The sequence below is a fragment of the Passer montanus genome, unplaced genomic scaffold (assembly GCF_014805655.1).
Source record: "Passer montanus isolate IOZ18808 unplaced genomic scaffold, ASM1480565v1 scaffold18, whole genome shotgun sequence".
Classification (NCBI taxonomy): domain Eukaryota; kingdom Metazoa; phylum Chordata; class Aves; order Passeriformes; family Passeridae; genus Passer; species Passer montanus.
Genome location: NW_024365381.1, coordinates 18,882,877 through 18,903,559, shown reverse-complemented (window position 1 = coordinate 18,903,559; position 20,683 = coordinate 18,882,877). Strand labels below are relative to the sequence as shown.

At 44.4% G+C, this 20,683-nt stretch overlaps 1 protein-coding gene across 18 annotated transcripts in view; it reads right to left on the bottom strand.

Annotated features, from left to right (window-relative positions):
• Nucleotides 1–20,683, bottom strand: part of NRXN3 (neurexin 3) — a 920,037-nt gene that overhangs the window by 355,166 nt on the left and 544,188 nt on the right. For 2 of the 18 annotated variants that reach the window (XM_039705067.1, XM_039705066.1), the window contains exon 1: nucleotides 4,568–5,590. The exons of 15 other annotated variants lie outside the window; for them this stretch is intronic. In XM_039705067.1, the coding sequence (XP_039561001.1) occupies nucleotides 4,568–4,811 (244 nt within the window). In that variant the 5' untranslated portion in view covers nucleotides 4,812–5,590. Of the gene's footprint in view, nucleotides 1–4,567; nucleotides 5,591–20,683 lie in introns of those variants that run through there. One more of the 18 variants, XM_039705063.1, reaches the window with a different exon arrangement.

The following is a 20,683-nucleotide window of genomic DNA, read 5'->3' as shown; positions in this document are numbered from 1 at the left end:
GAGTCAGTACAGGGAGGGAAAAGCCCAGCTATAATCATTTAAAACATCAAGTGAGTCAGTTTGGATGCTTTGATTTCTGGATAGCTAGCTTGAGATAATTTAAGGAGATTTCCTTTAAAAATAATTAATCATTGTTAACATCTCTGTGGAAGGGAATGTAAACATTCAGGCATACACCAGCACTAGTCTTTGCCAAAAAATTAGGCTTCATTGTTGGTATGAGAATAAAGGCAAGCCACAGAAAGTAGACAGACTACTAGCTTTTCACCTTTACAGAACTTAATTGCAGCCTTAATTTCAGCTCTGAGTGAAGTTAATTTTGCTGGATCACTGACTGCTTTGTACAGAGCGATTTTTTCCGTTTTCTTAAAGCTACCAATCTCTGCTCAAATCTTTGCTTTGGTGAAGGAGGAGTGGGAAAGGTCCTGCTTTGTACTGGGGAATGGGCAGTGCCAAGGATGGGGAATCTGTTTCCTACCATAAGGAAAAGGCTGGACTGCAAGAACACAGCATCTTGAGATGAGGAATAGGTCACACTGGAGGAGCAGCAAGGACATACATATTTTAAAAAGGGTGCACTGCTAGAGCTGTGTGCGGCAATCTTTGACACTGGTTTGCAGTGTCAAAGATTGCCACACACAGCTCTAGCAGATACCTGCCTATCTTATGCAAACAGCCTCTTGATTTGTCCAAGCATTCACTCTTATTTGCTAATTTTACAAAAGATATAAGAGAAGGAAATGCTTCATATAAATAACAGAACATCTAAGAATTTATTCAGGCCTGAGAGTTATAGCCACAGGATCTGGTGATTGCTCACTACCAGTCCTCACAACAGACCTACACTTTTTCCTATGACTAGTGCAACAGCCCAGGCTAGCCTTGGCCTCACAAAGTAAAAATGAAGAGAAACTATCTCTTGCCCACCATTGCTGCTATAGCTGCAGAGCAGTCTCTGCAGGCAGGGGCAATCAAGGCATCATACATCTCCTCTGAGCACCCCTGCTCCACAGCCATTAAGGACAGCCAGAAAACAAACAGCCAGAGGAGAAAAAGAGAAAGTAAATTAATTAATTCATCACTGAGACCAAACACACACAAAATCCCTTCATTTTATCTGTCAACCAGAGGCACACATTATTTATCAGCTGAGGACACGAGGATGTGGAAAGAGGGGCTGTGAAGTCACTGCTGCAGGCTCCGGTAAAGCAGCTGACCCAGCACAGTGCTAAATAGCCCAGGGGAGACAGGAGGATTCAGCACATGTGAACTTTCAATAAACACAGCCCCAACTTTGTTCCTCCCTCTGTTTCACAAGCCCCTAGTGAAACAAAAAGGAATCAAGGGTTTCCCTTCCTATAATTCAGGGATAAAGATTCTGCTAGTCTAGGAAGGTCCTCACATGGAAAAAATATTTGTTCTAACTTGCTGAAGTCCCCGCTCTGGCCATGCTCACTCCTCTGCTGACAAGGAGGTAAACCTGTTAGAAAGACTTTCTCCTTGAGAAGATGCGCTGTGCCAAGTTTTGCATTTGCAGGTTGCAGCCCAACTACCATGAAGCACCAGCCCCGTGATTTCAGAATTAACTCCTGTAACACCAGCGCAGTAGTGCCTGCCACATCTGGGTCTGGTTCTGCTCAAGTTTAGCCACATGAAGGTACTCCACTGATTTTAAAGGAGCACTAAGACACAGGCTCCAAACAAGTGCTCATTGCTCATGAGACATTTATTTTTCCTCTATGCTAGATATTAATTTGCTTCTTCAAACAGATTGAAATCCACTGGGATGTAGGAGAAAAAAGGATATGTTTAAATACAAGACTAAGTCCCAGTGGTCAGCACTGTGGGGCTGGAAAACAACACAGCAGGGTGGCCACAATCCTGATCCGATTCCTTCCAAAACCAGTATTAATGTAGCCACCAAGCAGGGCAGCAATCAGAATGAATTTTTTATTTGTCTATAGAAAAAACAAATAATCAAAATCCCAGGGAACACATGGAGTGCACAGCCTCCTTGGAATCTGACTCCTCAACGCTGTTACAGATCCAAGTTCCAAGGGCCTCTGTTGTGCAACAGTGAAAGAACACACAAAAATAAACCATGCATGTTTCCAAGACCAGCTGTCTCTGGTTTCTTCTTCCTCTCTCTCTCAATCTCTCTCTCTGTCCACCCCATTCACCTCCTTATTTATGGCAAAAGGAGATTTTTATTACAGCTTTGCTACAAGGCATGATGAGGAAAGAAAAAAAAAAAAACAGAAAAAATCACACAAAAACCCAAAAAACTCACACTGACTTATGCATTATCCTGAGGTCCCTGAGTTCTCTATTTCCCTTGATTCCTTTCTGCAATGGGGACACCAAAAAATGCCTGTTTCTCACTGAAGTTGATAACTGCTTTTGATACTAACTCTTAAATGAGGCTTTGCTTGACTTTCAGGGCAGATGGAAAAGCCATCAAGGAGAAAAGAGCTATCATTTCTTGACCAGGAAACATACTGTAGACTCTCACACAGACTACTGCGTGACTTTAAAGCAAAGCCAAACACTATCACATTTTGTGACATCCTTCTCTCCTTTCTTCACAAGTGACCTACAAGCCAGATTTTGCTATCCCCTTTCATCACGGAACTAAGCTACAGAAGCCGGGGTGTTGAAAACCTTTTGGGGCAGTGACTGGCTGATCCCTCGTATTTCTTGCTTTAGCACAACAGGGACTCTCTCACATGGTCCTCAAGCATTGCTACAAATAACAGGGCTCCTGCTGCTAGTGATTAATAACCCATAACTGAGTTTCACATGGGTGGTGCTTAACAGATGGTCTTGATGTCTGGCATGGCATTGATTCCCTTCACATGTGGGGCCTGAATGTTTCTCCTGCATTTTAGGATGGATGTGAACTTTGGAGCAGAAGTGGGAGTTTGATAGGTTAAAAGGATAGTGCCACTTGTGTCTGCAGAAATGGCTGAACACCTCCCACTCAACCTACTGCACCCAGTGCCACTTCAGTCCTGAGCCCTCTCTGCAGCACGGTGCTACTCTGCAGTGCCCTGGGCTCCCCCTCCCGCACTGCCAGAGCATCGACGACCTACCTTGCAGAGCTCCCTGTCACCCTCCACCAATGCCCTCCACTCCAGCAGCTCTGCCAGAGCACCTCCTGCTAGCACAGCCCTGCTCCGCTGGTGCTCAGCTGTGACCTGCAGCATCTGCCTCCTGGCTGTGTTCCTGAGCCCTTTCCCCTCCAATGCGCCTCGGCTCAGACCTGCAATACCGAGCTTCTTCTACAGCTCTGCCAGCGTGCCTAGAGATTTCATTGGAGGTCCATTCATTGCTGTGCCATTTGAACCCTTCAGGCTGCTCTGCTGGTCCTCTGAGCACTTATCTGGAGTGCTCCAGGTTTCAATATCCTTGTAACCCCAACACAGCCCTGCCAGAGCCTCATAGTCTCTGCTGCAGCCATGTCATGCGGCACCAACTGTGCCGGGGTCTTCCTTCCTTCCTTCCCTTCCCTCTGCTTCAAAGCGTTCCTATGCCTCATTTCTCATACTGGTTCTTCTTCTGGCCCTGCACAAAAGTGAATCTCTAGGTCAATACACCCATGATGGAAGGCCAGACCTGACCCTGACCTGCAGCCCTGGAAGGAAAGGGCCAGGCCTTGGCCTGCCTGCTTCTCCCAGCTGATATGACTGAAAACAGAATCTAAGGGACTAGGACAGCAGACAGGAGAAGGTGGAGATGAGGAAAAGCCCCCATGTCAGACAGGACTAGGCCAGCTCCTGTCAGGGTGAGGAGACTTAAGAGAGCTGGTTAAGAAGCTGTGTAGGTCCAGCTGCTGAGCATTGCTCAGCATTTCAGGGGCACGATGCTGGCCCTCCCTCTCTCTCTTGGGATCTCTCAGACACCCTCTTCCCCTTCTCCCTTGCTGTCAGAGTGAAAACCAACTCCCTATTATTTCCTGCCCCAGAGTTTCCCAGGAAGACACTACCAGATACCAAGCAGGAAGCCAGAAGCAGGAATGAGACCTCGCCTTTTCCTTTGTACGCCCCTTTCTATCCTCACCCAGGAAGGCTGCGAGCGCGCAGGCAGGGGAGGAGCGGCGGCGGCAATTCCCCAAGCTCCCGGCTGGCCCTCCCGCAGCTGGGCCACCGGGAAACGAGGGGGCCGCCGGGGAAGATGCGCTGCTGCAATGACCATGTCAGCCGCTACAAGCGAGGCTGATCCCCGTCGCAGATCCCAGCGGGACAGCAGCGGATGCCCTTCCGCCGTCCCGAGCTGCTCGGCGCTGCCGTCTGACACGGAGCGACCCGAGCCCGTCCCGGCCCCCACCCTCCGTCCTGCTGGACCACACCGGCCGAGGAAGTTGGCTCTCGAAGCGGTGCGTCCTCAGCCCTAGGCTCGGCTCGGCTCGGGGCCAGGGGAGGAGTGGAGGGTTAATGGGGAGGGGGCAGAAATATGAGGGGCAGGGACGACCCCCCTCCCCCGGAGACACAGCCATCGTCCCTGCTCCCCCTCTGCTGCTCCAACTGCTCTGCAAAAAGGTTAGAAAGAAACAAGAGTGGGAACCCACCGTGTCCTCCTCGGAGGGAGACAGGGGAGCGGTAGATAGAGATAGGCACAGAGTGGTGCTTGCTGCCGTGGAAGTGATGCTCATACTGAGCCTGAGAAACAGACGAGGAAGAGGAGGCAGAAGAAGCCACGTTAGAGGAACTCCACACAGAGCTGACGATACATCCCCAAAAGAGGGAGCACATCCACAGGGTCCAGGCGGGGCGGCGTCCCGGGCAAATGCTGGGGTCTATTCTCAGGTGCATGGTCAAGGCACAAGACACCTACAGACGGGCAGTCTGAATTCCAGCCAGGGAGAGAGAATAACGTTCATGATGCCAGGGGACCCATGCTAGCAGACAGGAGAGTCGCTTCCGAGGCTCTAGGGGTGTGCGTGTGTGCTCAAGAAGAAAAGAGACAGTGTGTGTGCGAGAGCGAGTGCTGGCAGGGAAGGGGAGGGATGGGGGAAGGTTAGTAACCACACAGAGACGAATAAGACGCGCCGTTTCCCAGGGCTGGATCTACTGTGGCAGGAACCCCGCGGCCGTACCGAGCCTCCAGGAGTGCGCAGGAAAACCGCACATGTCCGCACGAGGGTCCTGTTCAGGTTCCTCCAGGATCACGGGGTCCTTGAGGACTTTTCCCTGCCTGCGATCCCTGTCTCTCACTTTGCTGAGAGGGACTATTAAAAACGAAAAAGAAGAAATAAGCCAGGGACCCCAGGTAAATTTTAGATTTTTTTTTTTTAATCCCAATTCCGGGGGGTTTCTCTTGCTTCTCCACTAGCAAGTGTTGCAATGCAGAACTGCTAGGACACGCACACGCGCGCACACATACACACACACACACACAGAGCGATCTAGATTGTCATCCTCCTTCCACCGAATCCAGGCGACCGAGGGCTCCAGCCGATTAACCCTGCGCAGCCGTCGAGCGCATAGCCAGGTGTTCCCGGGCGGGCGGCGGGCGCGCTGGAGCAGCCGGGGCGGGCGGCGCGGTCCGGGCGCGGAGCGAGCGGAGCCGGGGCTGGCTGCGGGCGGGCGGCCGGCGCCAAGTGCGGCCAACTCGGCGGCGCAGGTGAAGCGCAGCCGGGGCGGCCGGGGAAGCGGCTCCGCCAATGGGCGAGCCGCATGCAAATGTCCCGGCGCCGGCGAGCCAATGGGAGCGGCGGCAGCGCTGCGCAGAGGGACCGGCCGGCTCCGGGGGGAGGCGGGGCCGGGGCGCGGCACCGCCCCCGCCATTCATGCGCTCGTGCGGTCCCGCGCGCCGCCGGGAACGCCCGGCTCCGGAGCCGCCGCCGGGAACCGGATCCCGGCAAACGCCGCCTGCTCCACGGACCCCGGCCAAACGCAGCCACCCCCACTCCGTGCGGAGACGGGACCTCCTCCCGAGCCGCCGTCCCGCTGCGCCTCGGGGGCAGCCGGCGCGGGGAGCCCCCGGCCGCGGCGCGGGAGCGGATGCGCTGAAGCGACACCGTCCCCGCCGCGCCGCCCTGTCCCAGGGCTCGTCCTGCGGCCGCACCTGCTCAGGAGCAAACGGAGAACCAGCAATGACCGCGCACTTTAAAACTCCATACGGCTCTTAGAGATTTTTTTAAGGCTCCTGCAACAATAGGTGTAGTCCAAGCAGGTGTATCTGCACTTAATTCTCAGAGAGTGAGGAATGCAGCCGGAGTTTGCAGCCCATAAATTAATAAACAAATGCAGTAGCTTTGTCTAGTAATTTACTGCCTATCAATTTGCATGGCAAAAATCCCCAGCCACACTGGGGAAGGCAAGCACCAGGAGTGAAATGACTTACACTAGATCACTCAGGGAGTCAATAAGGAGCTTTAGAAAAGGAGCCAGCCAGCCACAGGGCTCACCTGGCACTGCACTGCCTCCTTCCCTTTCATTTATTCATACAAACGAATAAATTGTTTATGACTGTAAGTTTTCTTGTTTTCCCCTCTAGACCCGTGTTTGTAGGTGTGCACGCATGCGCCTCTGAAACCTGCTGCTTGACTCGAGTGTTTCCCTAACGCTGAGGCACAGCGTTTTCAGTCATTGATCTCAATTTGGTACAACGTGTCAGTAACTTGTAATGAGTTGCACACCTAATACTATTGGTTGAGCCTGATATGCTTGTAATTTATTTTCTAGTAACTTATAGTATAAGTGATCTAAATCAAGGGCTAAAGCAGCCAAAAATGCTTTGCTGTTTTATCAGTGATTGTGAAAAGCAAGAATATTATCTTCACATTTATATGACATCTGCCACCTAAGAATCTCAGAGTGCTTTAAAATCTTTTATTAATGAAGCTATTCAACAGCTTAAGGTATTACTTGCCATTCTGTAGATCAGGAAACAGAGGCTCAGTCATGTTGAGCCAGTGAGTGACTGATAGACATGGGAACTGAACAGACCCTGAGATTCTCCCTCTCAAGCAGTACATGCTGTTATTGTAAACTGTTTGACTGATTTGGTGGCCATATGCTATCCTTAAAGCATGAATATCAGCTTTCCTGAAAATGGGACACGCAGGTGGAGACAGGACTCAGTAACCTGTAGTGCAGGTGCCTCCCGGATGGCAAGTTTGCAGTGCCACACAGAGGGGACACAGCAGTTTATCTGTGCAAGACAACTTTTCCTGGCCTTGAGTTTTGTTGAGTAAACTGAGGTTACTGCCATATATGTGGTGGGATACCCAGAAGGATGCTGTGTTTGTGGGAAAGAAGCTCCCTGCTGCTATGTACTTGGGGGAAGAGGGAATAAACCTGTCATGACACCCTTGAAGGGCTGCTGACCCATGAGTCAGCACCCTTGAATCCCTCATCACAGAACTCCTAATTTCCACACAGTCCACAAAGTACTCCAAAAAATTTATTGTGTAGTTAAGCTGTAGGGAGCCTGATTTAGGGGAAGAAAAGGACATGTATTAAATACACATCACTGAGTAACTGATTTGTAAAATATAGGAAATCTGAATGAGTTTCAGACCCAGATAATTCTAACCAATGCAACAAAGATCTGCCTCCCATCATTTTGCTTCCTGTTTTCTCTGGCTACAGCATTACAAAAAGGACAAAAAGGTATCACACATAACAGGATCAGTCAGAGGGGCTACAGGTTTGAACATTGAGGACTCAATGCTGCTTTTCCAGGAGGTGGGGGTGGAAAATACATTACTTTGTGTGGAAAATATATATGCTTTAGAAAATGCAATTCTAGAGATAAGAGCAGGGGAACTGCATGGATAAACTCCTTGCCCCTGTCCTGCAACTATTTGCCCTGCTACTGAAAGAGAAGAAAACAGAAGAAGTTGTTTCTTTACTAAACTGTGGTAGCATCCTTCAGCTTTTAATTTCCTTTTAACAGTCCAACAGGCCACATCCTCTTCTCCATACTCCATCCCCTGTTCATGCTGGCCACCTTGCTCTTGGGTTGCTGTGGGAGGCAGAGCCCTCATTGGACAATAAATTGCCAAGCTCAAAAACAAATCACTGATCCTTTTCCTCATTCAGTCTGTCACCAATCTTTCCCCACATACAGAGGTACCACCTTAGGTGCTGGTAGGACATACAAAGGTGAGCATCACTTCAGACTGCCCTGGTCAGAGACATGCCTGGACAGTCCATGAACAGGAGAAATAGAGTGGCTGTGTATTGGCCCTCTGATGGGGATTAGCTCTACATTCTGCCTACTAACCTTCCTTTGATGGAAACCGGTGGGTAAACTGCCTTAGGCAAAAATGAGAACAGCCAAGAAAACCAAACTCTCGGAGTACACCATAAAAATAAATAATGAAAAAAAGGAAAACCCGTGAAGCTAGCTATAAATACATCATAGGAGTCTGGTGACACCGTAAAGTACTGGAACTTCACTCTGCCTTGCTTTATGAGATGTCAGTGGATGTATTTACTGCCCTGTAGTTCACAGGTGACTCATTTATTTAGCAGCACCACTGCAGAAAAAGGGCAGATTTCAATTGCAGTTTTCCTCTTGGGTGGCAAGGGGAAGTTTATAGTCAGAAGTGACGTTTCAACATTATTCCCATTAGATTTACTTCAGAAGAGGATGGCTTTGTTGTATTCATATTAGTTTATTTGATCTGGGTAAACACAGAGTCTTTCTAAATGCTCTCGTGTCTTCAGAACCAAGATGGAATCCCTTAAAGGATAATGGTTTCCATGACATGTTGCTCTCTACAGATATGAGAAAAGTCTTTTTCCTACACAGCTGTTTCTTCTACTATAAGAGCAGAGAGCCACTATAATCCACAGAAATGAGAAATAATAAAGCAATTTTTTCTGAGTTTTAGAAGCGCAGAAAGAGACCCAGTCATCTTGAAGCCCAGGAAGAGCTTGTACCCCACCTTATTTAAAGGAGCAAGTACAACTTTCTCTATGTTTCCTAGTAAATCATAGCTCTTAACTACTTTGCTGCACTCGGAACTGAAAAATCAGCGCTGCTGTAAAATCACAGATCTTTTAAACTGGATCCAATGGGGAAACTCGATTAGCATTTTTCAGTAGAGGGTGTCTGCCAGAGAGAGGACAGCTTTGCCTCCACCAGTAGAAGCTAACAAGGTACAGTGTTAGTCAGTGCTTTGGTACATAATAAGGCTAAGAGAATAAGGTCAGCTAGAACAGCCTGACACCCAGAAGCTTTTGCCAGACTGAACTGCTTCTCTCAAGGTTCAAAACAGTTCCATTATTTTTTTTAATGCACTTTTCCAAAAACAAGAAGGAGGGTGAAAACATGTCATATATATGACGTTAAAATACAGTTTTAAATAAACTAAACTAAAATAAACCAGAGGGAATTGCATGCTGTAGAGAGCTTAGGACTGGCATATAGACACCTTTGTCTTTAGCAAGCTACTTCAAATTCTGCTGACAACAGCAACAACCAAAAATCTGGTAAATTCCTCAGCACTGCTGGCAGAATTAACTGCTCTGAGACTGGTCCTTGGTGTCCCACTGTCCTTGTCATCACTGTCTCTCTGCAGGCAGCCTCAAGAGGCAGGACCCAGCAGCACCAAAAGATTATCAGTGTTTGCTCATCCAGAGCCAAAGGGGAGGGTTGCTCCAGGACAGGGCTGAAAAGTATGCACACAGCTGCTGTTATGCAGTACTTTTTTGCATATAACCAAGTTGCTGCAGTCTCCGAAGTTCTCCGTTTTATTCTGTATTTGGAAAAAATATAAATTAAAAGAGCAACCTTTTCTCAGGGCTTCTGTGCTTTCCTTTAAAAACCAGTAAGTCCAGTTACCCACAAAAGTTGAGGCATATGCCTTACATGTTACCAGTAACAAAGGGAAAGGTGTTCTCTTTTCTGCTCAGCTCCATGGACCACAGATTGCCAAAAGCAACTAATATAGAAGCTTTAGAGCCTAGTTTTGTTCTCATTTATGTCAGGGTGAATAAACTCAACAGAGCCAGTAGATTGACATCAGTGAAGGGAAATCTGACCCTTGGTGTTCATTTTGAGAAGAAAAATGCAAATTGATTACAACCAGGTAGTCTGGGCTAGCAGTAAGTTAGCCAAAAGTGATGGTAACCACCGAGACACAAATTCAGTTCTATCAAACATCCAATTTAAGGGCCAAAAATCTTGTAAAGTTCAGACTTTCTGTCATACCTAAAGTCCTACTTCAGTGGAAACAAGCAAGAAACATGGCATGGGCACACAAATACAGCAAAAAATCTCTTTTTGGTAAGTGTTAATCAACTAGAATTGGGAAAAAGGCAATGTCAGGATTTGCTAATGCAAACTGACAATAACATGTTAAAACTGCCTGTTTGCTGGATAATGTGTAAAGGATGATCCACTGTATTCAGCACTATGCAAACTAACACAAGCTGAGAGTCCCTTCCCTGGAGAGATTACAAACTTGCTGGAAAGGCATGAGCCAACATATGTCAGAACAGCTTTATGAGCAAACAGTACCTTTTTTTGGCCAAAGTCTGCTAGTCTGCAAACCTATGAGAATGGAAGGCACTGGCAATAGTGCCTTGACACAGGAGTGTCTGATCCATGCTTTCAGCCCTGAGCATGGGAGTTCTTCACTCCCTCATCCCTGGGAATTCTCTTTCACAGAATGTGCTTCAGAGATACCCCTAACCACCTGCAAGCATCCATCTCTCTTAAAGCTGCCTCAAAAATTAGGACAAAATGCTTCCCACACCTCAGACCTCTAACAGATCAGAAATTATTAATGGGATTTGTGTTAAATAAAGGATGGTCAAGTTTAGTTTATTTCAGTCATCATAAGAAGGTTCTGTTATTCAAGTACCAACCCTCTCCCCCCTTCTGTCTCACCAACACTTCAGTCCCTGCCTCTGGGGTACTTTATCAAAGTGGGCTAAGCAGGCTCTAGTCTGCCCTTCAGCCATGTGCTGACAGGCAGACTCTCATCTCACAAGAGAAAACCGATCTTCTGTGGCTGCAGCACTTTTTCCTCCAGGAAGGTTGGAACTACATCTATCTCTTATTCTCAGTAAAAGCTGGGCTCAATGGCAGCTGCTCAAAGCTTGTCAGGCAGAGAAACAGAACCTGCTTGGACTTCTTGTATCACTTTCAGCATTGTGACTTTTTATCAAAGGTTTGTTCAGGCTCAGAAAGATTCTAGAAACTAAAAGACCAGCTGAATTTGAAAAAATCAGAGTTGCCCACTGCTTGGCCTTAGATAATTATTGAATTGCCAATGAAGAAGCCGACAGTTTAATTTTCTGATGTTTCTTTCACAGAATTTACACTTCCACTACCTAAGTTTCACTAAGTATATCAGCATAAAATGGTAGTGACCTGTAGAACTGATTTCCATCATTCATAACAGCCCCCTTTTACACATCTGTGATTAGCCTGATTTTATGTTGAGAAAAATTCATCTCTAGCCTAACTCATAGCAACTGATACTATGGATGCATGTGGCTACTATGTTTATGGAAACCAAAAGATATGTGTACCTTCTTCTCCTTATGTTTGGAACCAGGTGAAGGGGCACAGCCTGTTTCCAGCCTAGGTGTGAGCCCTGCCTGGGATAACACACTGCCTTCAGTCACTCTTGCAGCAGCAAGAGGTCAGATACACCAGCAGATCACAGATGTTGCCTACACTAATTTTGTATCTGTTCTGCAGATCTAGATTTAGATCTGGAAGATCTGCAAGCCGTGCCTTACACACTAGGGCAAATATTAGCACTGCAGAACTAACATCTATATCATGAATTTTTAGTGTGGAACAGCTGGGAAATTACTTTTAAGAGTTCTGAGTTCTAAAATTTAAATACTACCTGAAAGACTGAAGTAGAAAGACATAGAGAATAGATGAAGCTAAAATACCTTCTGAGATAAATAGGGAACTATTTTAATTTTACCTGTGAAAGCAAAAAGAAGACTTCTTTTTCCTTTTGCACTGAAAGAAATCTCATCTGACACAGAAAGGAAAAGCTGGAAAAACTGTTGCTCCTTTAAACTGACTTCTGTACTAATGAAAAGTGAGCTATCCAATATGCACTGTGCACAGTCTCCCCTCTGCTTCTCTTCTCTCTTCCCCATCTATCATCTTTGCCTGGCTTTTGCCTGTAATCACCTGTTCAACTCACAGCAATAACTTCCAGGTGACTGCTGTTTGCTGTGGTCATCCAGCAACCAAAAAAAAAAAATAATATATATATATATAAAATTTTAAAAAATTAAAAACAATTAAAAGCAAAGAAAGATAGAGGGGGAAAACTTTTCAATGCCATGAGAGTGTCACCACCTGACAAAGAGTGAACTGATCTCAGCAGCCAAGCTCCTTGCGTGGGAGCTGCTGGTAGGTGTAATTTCCTAAGATGTATACCTTGTCAGAGTGCAGGAGATTAAAAGAAAAAGAAGGTCAGAGCAGCCAAAGCTAAAAATTTGAAGGACAAAAGAAGACCTGTGGGGGACAACTCTTCTGCTTTTAACCCTGAAAGAGTGCATTCTGCATGGTCTGTGTCAAATTACTTATTGGCTAAGGTGTAACAAACAAGAAGCTGTTAGATGGCCTTCTCTGTGCCCAAAGGGGACAGCTGTTTTTACAGGTGGTGCCTGTACTACATGACCTGCTCAGGGTAGTACAAGTATACAGTCCAATTGCTCTCAACCACAGTGGAAATGAACTTTTCCCCTCCAAGTAACTAGGCTCATAATAGACTAGACAGACTGGTACCTTAAGAGGCTGTATTTTCCCCTGTCTCCACCAATGCAGTAAAAACTTTGCCTACAACACTTTTGCTGATGTCCAGAGCGTAATGAAGAAGAAGCAATTCTCTGGAAGCAATATATACCAGTGTTCAACTTTATAATTTTTTTTTTCCTCCTCCTTCTCACAAATCTGCCATAGTAAAAGAAGTCACACATGTGACACCTCTGAATTACAAATGCATTAATCAGGACATAATTAATCTTAGCTTTCCTTCTGCCCGGGTATAAACATACTAAAATATTGTAACCAACAGCAGTATATAATACATTGCAACACTCTGATGGTATATATAAGCATCTCACTAAGTATGTGAGCAACATGACCACCAAACAGCCAAACAAGACATAGATATTTGCTCATAGGAGGCATCCAGGCAACAAAAAGTTGAAACAAAGGACAAGATAAGCATAAGGGATGCAAACGGCATCCTGCTAACACACAAGAAGCATGTCTGGGGGAAAAAAAAAAACAGGAGAAGCAGCACTGTTGGCAGTTGAAAATCCCATTTTTGGGAGATCAGAATAGCATTAAAGAATCAAGCACATAAAGGGTAATTGGATATGGAAGATGACAAGCCAGCATCACTTCCAACTTCTCTCATCCTTCTCTACGTCTCACTTCTTCTGCAGCTAAAGCGACCAAGAACTGTAGCTGTCAGAGCTAAGTGTAGAGAATCAGTTCTATGGCACTGTATAGTCACAGTTAATTTAGGAAATAAATGTTAAAGAATAACAGCTTTGCAGTTTTGTATATAAAGCAATAATTAATTACAATATTTGAGAATTAACCATTGGCATAAAGTGTGTTGCTACTCAATGAGTTCAGTGAAGTTTTGGTTTAAAGCTCAAAACTGGTCTGATTTACTAGTGTTCTATATGTTCCCTTTCCTAGCAATCTGTAATTCCCCAACACACAGATACGCACACATTTTCAGTTGCAATATTGAGGTGTTATTTCTTCTCTATAATACAAGAAATATTATTTCCTTCCTCTTTACAGATACTATTTACATATTTGAAGACTTCTGCTATGTCCCTCCTCCCTAGACAAGGACATTTGCTCTATTGTTCCTTAGAAAACTATGGGATTAGACTCTCCTCATTATTGCTGGTTTCCTAAAGACTTTTTCAAAGTATCCACTTTTTCTTGAAGTGCAATGTCCCACACTGGATGTAGTCCTTCAAACAAAGTCTTATGAGCACTGCCTATATAAGAACAATTATTTCATGTATCTTATTGATGACACTTCTGTTTACATTTCTTGTAAGGTGTTTGCCCCTCTTGCACAGAAAGAGAGCTCATAATAGCACCTTGCTAGCTACTCCCAATTACATATTTTGTAACATGAAAAATACCACTAAGCCCTGGTCCACAGGTTCCTAGGCCTTTTGCACTGAGATTTTTAAAAGATTTTGCAACTTTCAGAAAGTGCAGCTTAGGTCACTGCAGTATTATGCTGAGGTGAGTAGCTATACAGCATCAACTACCTGTTCCCTGCTGATATATGTAACACTTCCAAGGACAGGCCCTGGCTTCAAGGCATGCAATGCACCCACACAAACAAATCAAAGAGGTGGAAGCAGAATACACTCTGGGTCCATTTGCAGCAACTGATCAGGGACCTTACTGGGGTACTTGTCTCCAGCAGAGAGGTTCAACAAAAGCACAAGAGTGAGAATAAGGAGCACAAACTGCTTGAAAAACATCTCTCTCCTTGTGAAGCACCTCCCCCTCCTGTCATTCCCCAGGGTCTCAAACTCCACCTACACAAGCTTCCCCAGAACTGCAGGTCTCCTGAGGCCCCAGCAGTTTCCTTGACTTGTCATATCCTCCAATTCACATGTAATTCAAAAAGTGTTCATAGTATTCACATGGATGCAAAAGCCAACTTCCTCAAACTGAGCATTTCCCTTTGCCCAGCACCCAAGTCCTTGAGCAAAATGGAGGGAAAGCGTCCCTCTGCAACAAAATCCCACTGGGCTGCAAACACCACCAGAGCAAGTATAGTCTCCAGGAGTACAAGGACTTTAAGCACCAGGCAGCCATAAAAACTGGGACATGGAAACAAAGGGAAGGAGCAGCAAACTCCCTCAATGATAGTCTGTAAACAACAGATAAAGCGTGAACTGCTACCAACATGAATACTATCTATTGGGTAGAGCCAACAAATAATCCAGCTATTCATTGTAAATGGCCAAGGAAAAAACTAAAAACAGCAATGCAGGGGTTACACTTAGATACATACAAACACATGTGCATGCACAGGAGCATGCACACATGTTTCTGCTCTGCTCTCTCCTCTGTAGGCTCTTATCTCCTCCCCAGACCATCAGCCCAGGACAGATGCAGAAGAAACAAACAAACAAAAAAAAAAAAAAGGGAAACTAGCAAAATGCCTGGCATTACCTGTAGAGGGAACTCACTTAAAGAGCCACACTTTTTATTTCTTCCATCTGAATTTTGAATTGGTCATACAAAAGCCATCTGCACCCTGGACCAATATATCCCTTAAGTAACCCCTTAAGTTATAATTAGGTCTGCATATTTTTAATTAGATGCCATGTTTCACCCTCCCTTGCCTTTTTATTAGTCACCTAAAGTGAGCACTCAGGATGGCAACACAGTCTGCCACTGACTCTTCCAAAGTACTGGCAGAAGTATGGTGGGTATATGAGGGTGAAAGAAATGTGAGTGGTCTTCAGGATGACTAACTGTGAATCATTTTGTTGCTGTCTTTATCTCTGCATTCTGATCTCCTCCTGCACAGAAATCTAAAGGTAGCTATTTTGTGACAGCCCAAGCTACCAAAAAAACCCTCAAAGAGACAGAAAGCAGTATGTGTTCAACAGAACAAGCAGATATACAGGTGCTCTGTATAACACATTTCCTTGCACTGAGACACTACTTACCCACTACCACTCCCTACACTAGGTGTTATCACCAGAAATGTAGCAGCAGGCAGATAAAACAAGGACATCTGATATTCCTGGCTACCTGAAAACATGTTTGTTCTACAAGCAGCAGAACTGCAGAAATAATTGAGGAAATGAGGCTTTACGATTCCCCTTTGTTGTGCTGTGTGTGCCCTTCCCAATTCACCACAATGTCACCACATGACCTTTGGTTCCTCCTGCATTTTCTCACACAGCCTCCTCTGATGTGCTCCGATTTTTGTTACATTTCCTTACCCCACTGTAACACCTTTCATTTACTTTCCTTCTCATGTCTTGCTTTGGCTGAGCAAGAGGCAGTCTGTGTGGATGCAGGTTCAGAGTTGCAAGCCTGCCAGGTGGTGGGCCAGCCCTTACACCTGAGCAGGGATGAGGAACAGCTTTTGGAGGAATTCAGTATCTCTGGGGCTTTAATGCTCCTGTCAAATGTGGTGGCTGATGGCCAGGCAACCAAAGGGGTGATGGCCAAACACAGTGATTGTAGAAGCATGATTTCCCCAAAAGAACAGACTGAAATAGCACTGTATTTCTACACTTGTACAGAGTAGTCCAGAAGGAATCCTTCAAAGGTGAGTAATTCTATTCCCCCTTTGATCAAGCATTATTCTCTACTAGAAATGGGAGATTTCATCTGGCACTGGCAGCAGGACCTAGACCAGCTAGACCCCAAAGGTAGGAAGGATGCTGCTCTTCCCCACTGCAAACATTGCTTCTGTATCAGAGCCAAACACTGAACAAAACTTGCACTGGAAAGAGAAATCAATTATCTAATGAAGTTAGAGGAAAGAAAAAAATACTACACAAGCGTAAATTTCAAAACCAGTAGAACAGCACATTTCCAACTTCTGTCAGAGAAATGGGTGGCCTCTGAGGGAAGCCCTAAGCTGTCTAATTATTTGTAGGTTCTCTGAAACCCTTTGACCTATCCCCAGAAAGACTGCTGAGCTTTAAAATACTTTAAACAAAATTTTCATCTAAAGGAATAAAGCTATAAAAAACTTCTGCTTTCAACAAAGGATGATCTAATAATTTGTGTTTGGTTTGTTGTTTTGGGATTTTTTGGGTTTTTCTTTTTCCCAGCGAGCTGTCTTGCAGGAAATCACTCTCATTATTGGGTTTTCTCAGGCCACTAGTTACAGGCTGAAAATAATACATATCCAGATGTTTATACAGAGCTTATCATAGCTTAGGTTACATAAATCATGGTAAAATAGGGTTAAAATCCCACTAGACGAAGCACTGAGACAACCAGGCAAAAATCCCTCTCCATCCAAATGGGACAGCTGGCATTTAGCAGGTATTTTTACCTCCATCCATCTTCATTTTTCTCCTTATCTCCCATATTTGTAATGGCCTATCCCATCCTGCACAGTAACACACAGGCTCACCCACTCACTCCCATTTCTTCTCTTGCCAAGAAAAGCATCCTGGTGGGATTCAATCATTTGTTGTCCACATAACTTCTGCTGTATGTCTCTAAATAGCTGACATCTGGAGGAGCTATACCTTCCTTGGCACAATCAGATGCTGCTAAAGAACATGACAAAATGCCTCATTCTTAAAATATCTTCTCTCTTCCCCCTACTTCTTTCCTACAAGGTTTTTGTTTTTTTTTTCTTTTTTTTTTTTTTGTCAGAGGGATTCACAATCCGTTTCACACAGTGACCAGCTTTCCCAGCTATTGTTCCCAGGGATATAAAGAAACCAATGTAAAAGTATATACTGATAACAACCCATTATTCCTGCCCTCACGTCTGTAACATATTCATTGCTGTTGAGGAAGAATGTATCACTCTAGAACACTGCTGCTGAGCTGGGGAAACAAGTGGAGCATTGGATTCTTCACTTGCCTCTTTATTATTCAGAAAATTTTTATATCAACTAAAACAGAGGTTTCACAGACTACAGAATTTTCTGTCTGTACAATATGTTTCACTTAATGATTATTTCTGGCTCACAAACAAATAGGGAGTCTACAAGAATATGATCCTGATCTTGATATGATTAAAAGACTGAAAGAAATGCGGAAGGGGGAAAATGTTACATAGATTTCCAGCTTGCCTCAATTTTGAATGCTTGCTTTTGCAACAAAAATCCCAGATTACTCAGAGCAGGGTTGTTGTTTGCTTTTTTAACATTCTCTCACACACACATGCCAATCTATTCATGTTCACATGTAATCTTTACTTCAGTGGACTATACTTTCATTCAAAAAATACAGCTAGCACATACATGCCTCAGGTCACCCAGGCAAAAGGAATTCTAACAGCCAGCAAAGTGATGGTAGCACAGATGCTCCTAAACTGATTAAATTGCTCTTGCTGGAACACACACACCACAATCCCTTTCCCTGTTGGTTTATTCAAGGTACCCTGTCATTCTTCTCCGAGCCCTTCCCAACTGCTCTTGTTAGCAGGTTGAGAGAATTAAGTTGACTCACTAATATTAACAGGTCTCTCTAATTCAATAGCAGCTTGTTTAGAGAATGCCACCTGCCTTCTCTTTAAGCAAAAGATACTGAAACACAGCCAACACTTTACCCAGCTGCTTCAAAAGCTAAAATTAGATACACCTGTCTTAACAGTTGTTTCAGCAGCTGGACATTGGGATTTGAATCATTCAGATTTACTCACAGCTTTTTCCCCTTAGAGCCAATAGTGCAATTTTAGTGTTTCATCCTGTGTTTAGAGAAATTTATGCTGCAGGGGACAGTGTGAATGAATCAAAAGAGGTCAGAATGTTTCTCTTCCACATTGCTAGACTTTGCTACAATCCAAGAAAAACTGCCTTCAGTTCCTGCCTTCAGATTCAAATGGGATCAAGATATTCCAGTCTTGACCTAATAGTAAACAAGAACAAGATCTTTAACCATCTATAAAACAACATAGGGATAAACTGCAAGTATAAAATGGCAAGTTTGAGAGATTTGCACTCTCTTTTTGCTGCAATGAGGTGTCAGTGCTCATAGCTAAAGCCAGCAAGTGAATCCTGCTAACTTTTCCATACAAAACCCACTTCCCCAGCATCTAAAGCACAACTGTCCCACCACTTGTCTTCACATTCAAAGTGATCCCCCACTGCAGAAACCTATGTCATGCTGGAAACAAAAAACACTGAGATGTTATGAAATAACCGATTGTAAAGTGAAAGACAAAATAAATGAAATCTTACTGAAATTACACTTTAAACATTTGCTGGAGCTGTTTCCAAGTTTCTGTATCTGACCAAGTTGCTTGAGAATCCAAAAACCTTGTCCTGAAAGGAAGGTTCAATTCCCTAAAATTGCAGTATTTCACAATCTAGTTCTGTTTGCCTTTTCCCTGAGGCAAAATCGATTTATAGAGTGCTATCCAGACCCATTTATTCCCAAACTAGTGTCAAGCCCTCTGTTATTGACTGTGGGACCAACTGGTAAACATGATCAGGGAGATAATCTATGTTCCAAAGAAGCATGCAAAACCAGGAATTCCATGAATTTGTGCTATAACTAAAAAAAAGACACAAAAGAATTCTCAAGACAGTTCTTGCAGTAACAGTTGGCCCTGTAGAGTTCCTATATAATCAGAAGCCATCAATTTGTAAACATGAGTGCACTGAGTCATATAAAAGTAAACATCTCACAGAGTATATACTCATTATGTACTTCCCTGGAATGGGCACCTGAGTGTTTTCAAAGAAAAAACACTTATGATATGAACCCAGAGAGGTAGCATGCACACCTATAGAGATTATTTATAATGTACATAAATGTATGCTAGCATACAACCATGGCCATACAGCTCTGTAGCCAAGGGAGCAGGGGCCTCAGAGCACACTGCACATTATCAGCTTCCCATCAAAGCACACTGCAAATTTTCTAAGAGAGAGGGGGAAGGGAGACTACTTGGCTGTCAAATCCAGTAATAGATGCTTGTCAAGAGTGTTTTTGAGTAAAAGTGCTTGGAGAAGTGGGGCCACCATGAACAAACTGCCCAAGTTGAACTCAAGAGCCGGGAAGACAGGAGAGACAGTGACAGAAAGACTTTCTCCTCTTTCTGGGAAATAATGAACAAATCCTTCTGGGTAATTACTCTGTTACACCTGTTAGCCCTGCTCTCAAGTCCATATGAGACAAAAGATGCTCCTATCTTCCCTCAGATTAAATGTGCCTTGTAAAAAGCGATCAGAGATTGGTGCGATAATTATCCTTCCTCATTAGAAGCAAGCCCTGAACCTGACTGAATATGACTCCTCTGTCAAGGCCCTTTGTGGGCTCTAATAGAACCCAGCCAACATCAACAGGCACAACACTTCATGTGAACAAAACAAAGCAACATATCAAGTAATCTTGTCTTTTTAGTTGCTTTTTCTCTTCCAAGCCTGATAAGTGAGGTGGGAAGGTGCCAAATTCTTTTTTAACTAGTATAAATGTGCCTAAATGTCACAGAAGAGCCTTGTGAAGTGAAAAGCTTTCTAAATGTTTTTCTCTCCCACATCTAAAATAGATTGCTCTTTTTTCTTTTTCTTTTCAATTAAAAATGGCACACTCTCTCAGACCACTGCCTTTCACCATTCCAAGGGTCAGCCAGCTATAGGGACCCAGAGAGCTTTCAGTGTTCTTCTGGAGTATCATATACCAATAGTGCAAGGGTACACCTTTGCACAGGGAAGCCAGAAAGAAGTGTAAACACATGGGTAAATACAAAGTTAAAAACTCTTCTGACAGGAGCATGAGCAAACCTAAAAGACCTAAAGACCTTTCTGTGACAGAACATACATGCTCCTTCTTTTTTGTTTTGGTGGGGGTTTTTTTCGTGGGTTTTTTTTTTTCTTTTTTGGGTTTTTTTTTTTTTTTTTTCTTTTTGTTTTTTTTGGTTTTGTTTTTTTTGGGGTTTTTTGTTTGGTTTTTTTGGTGTTTTTTTGTTTTTTAATGCATTTGGAGCATATTTGTTGCTTTGGTTCTTTTGTTCTTTTCTGTTAGCATGAACATGAGC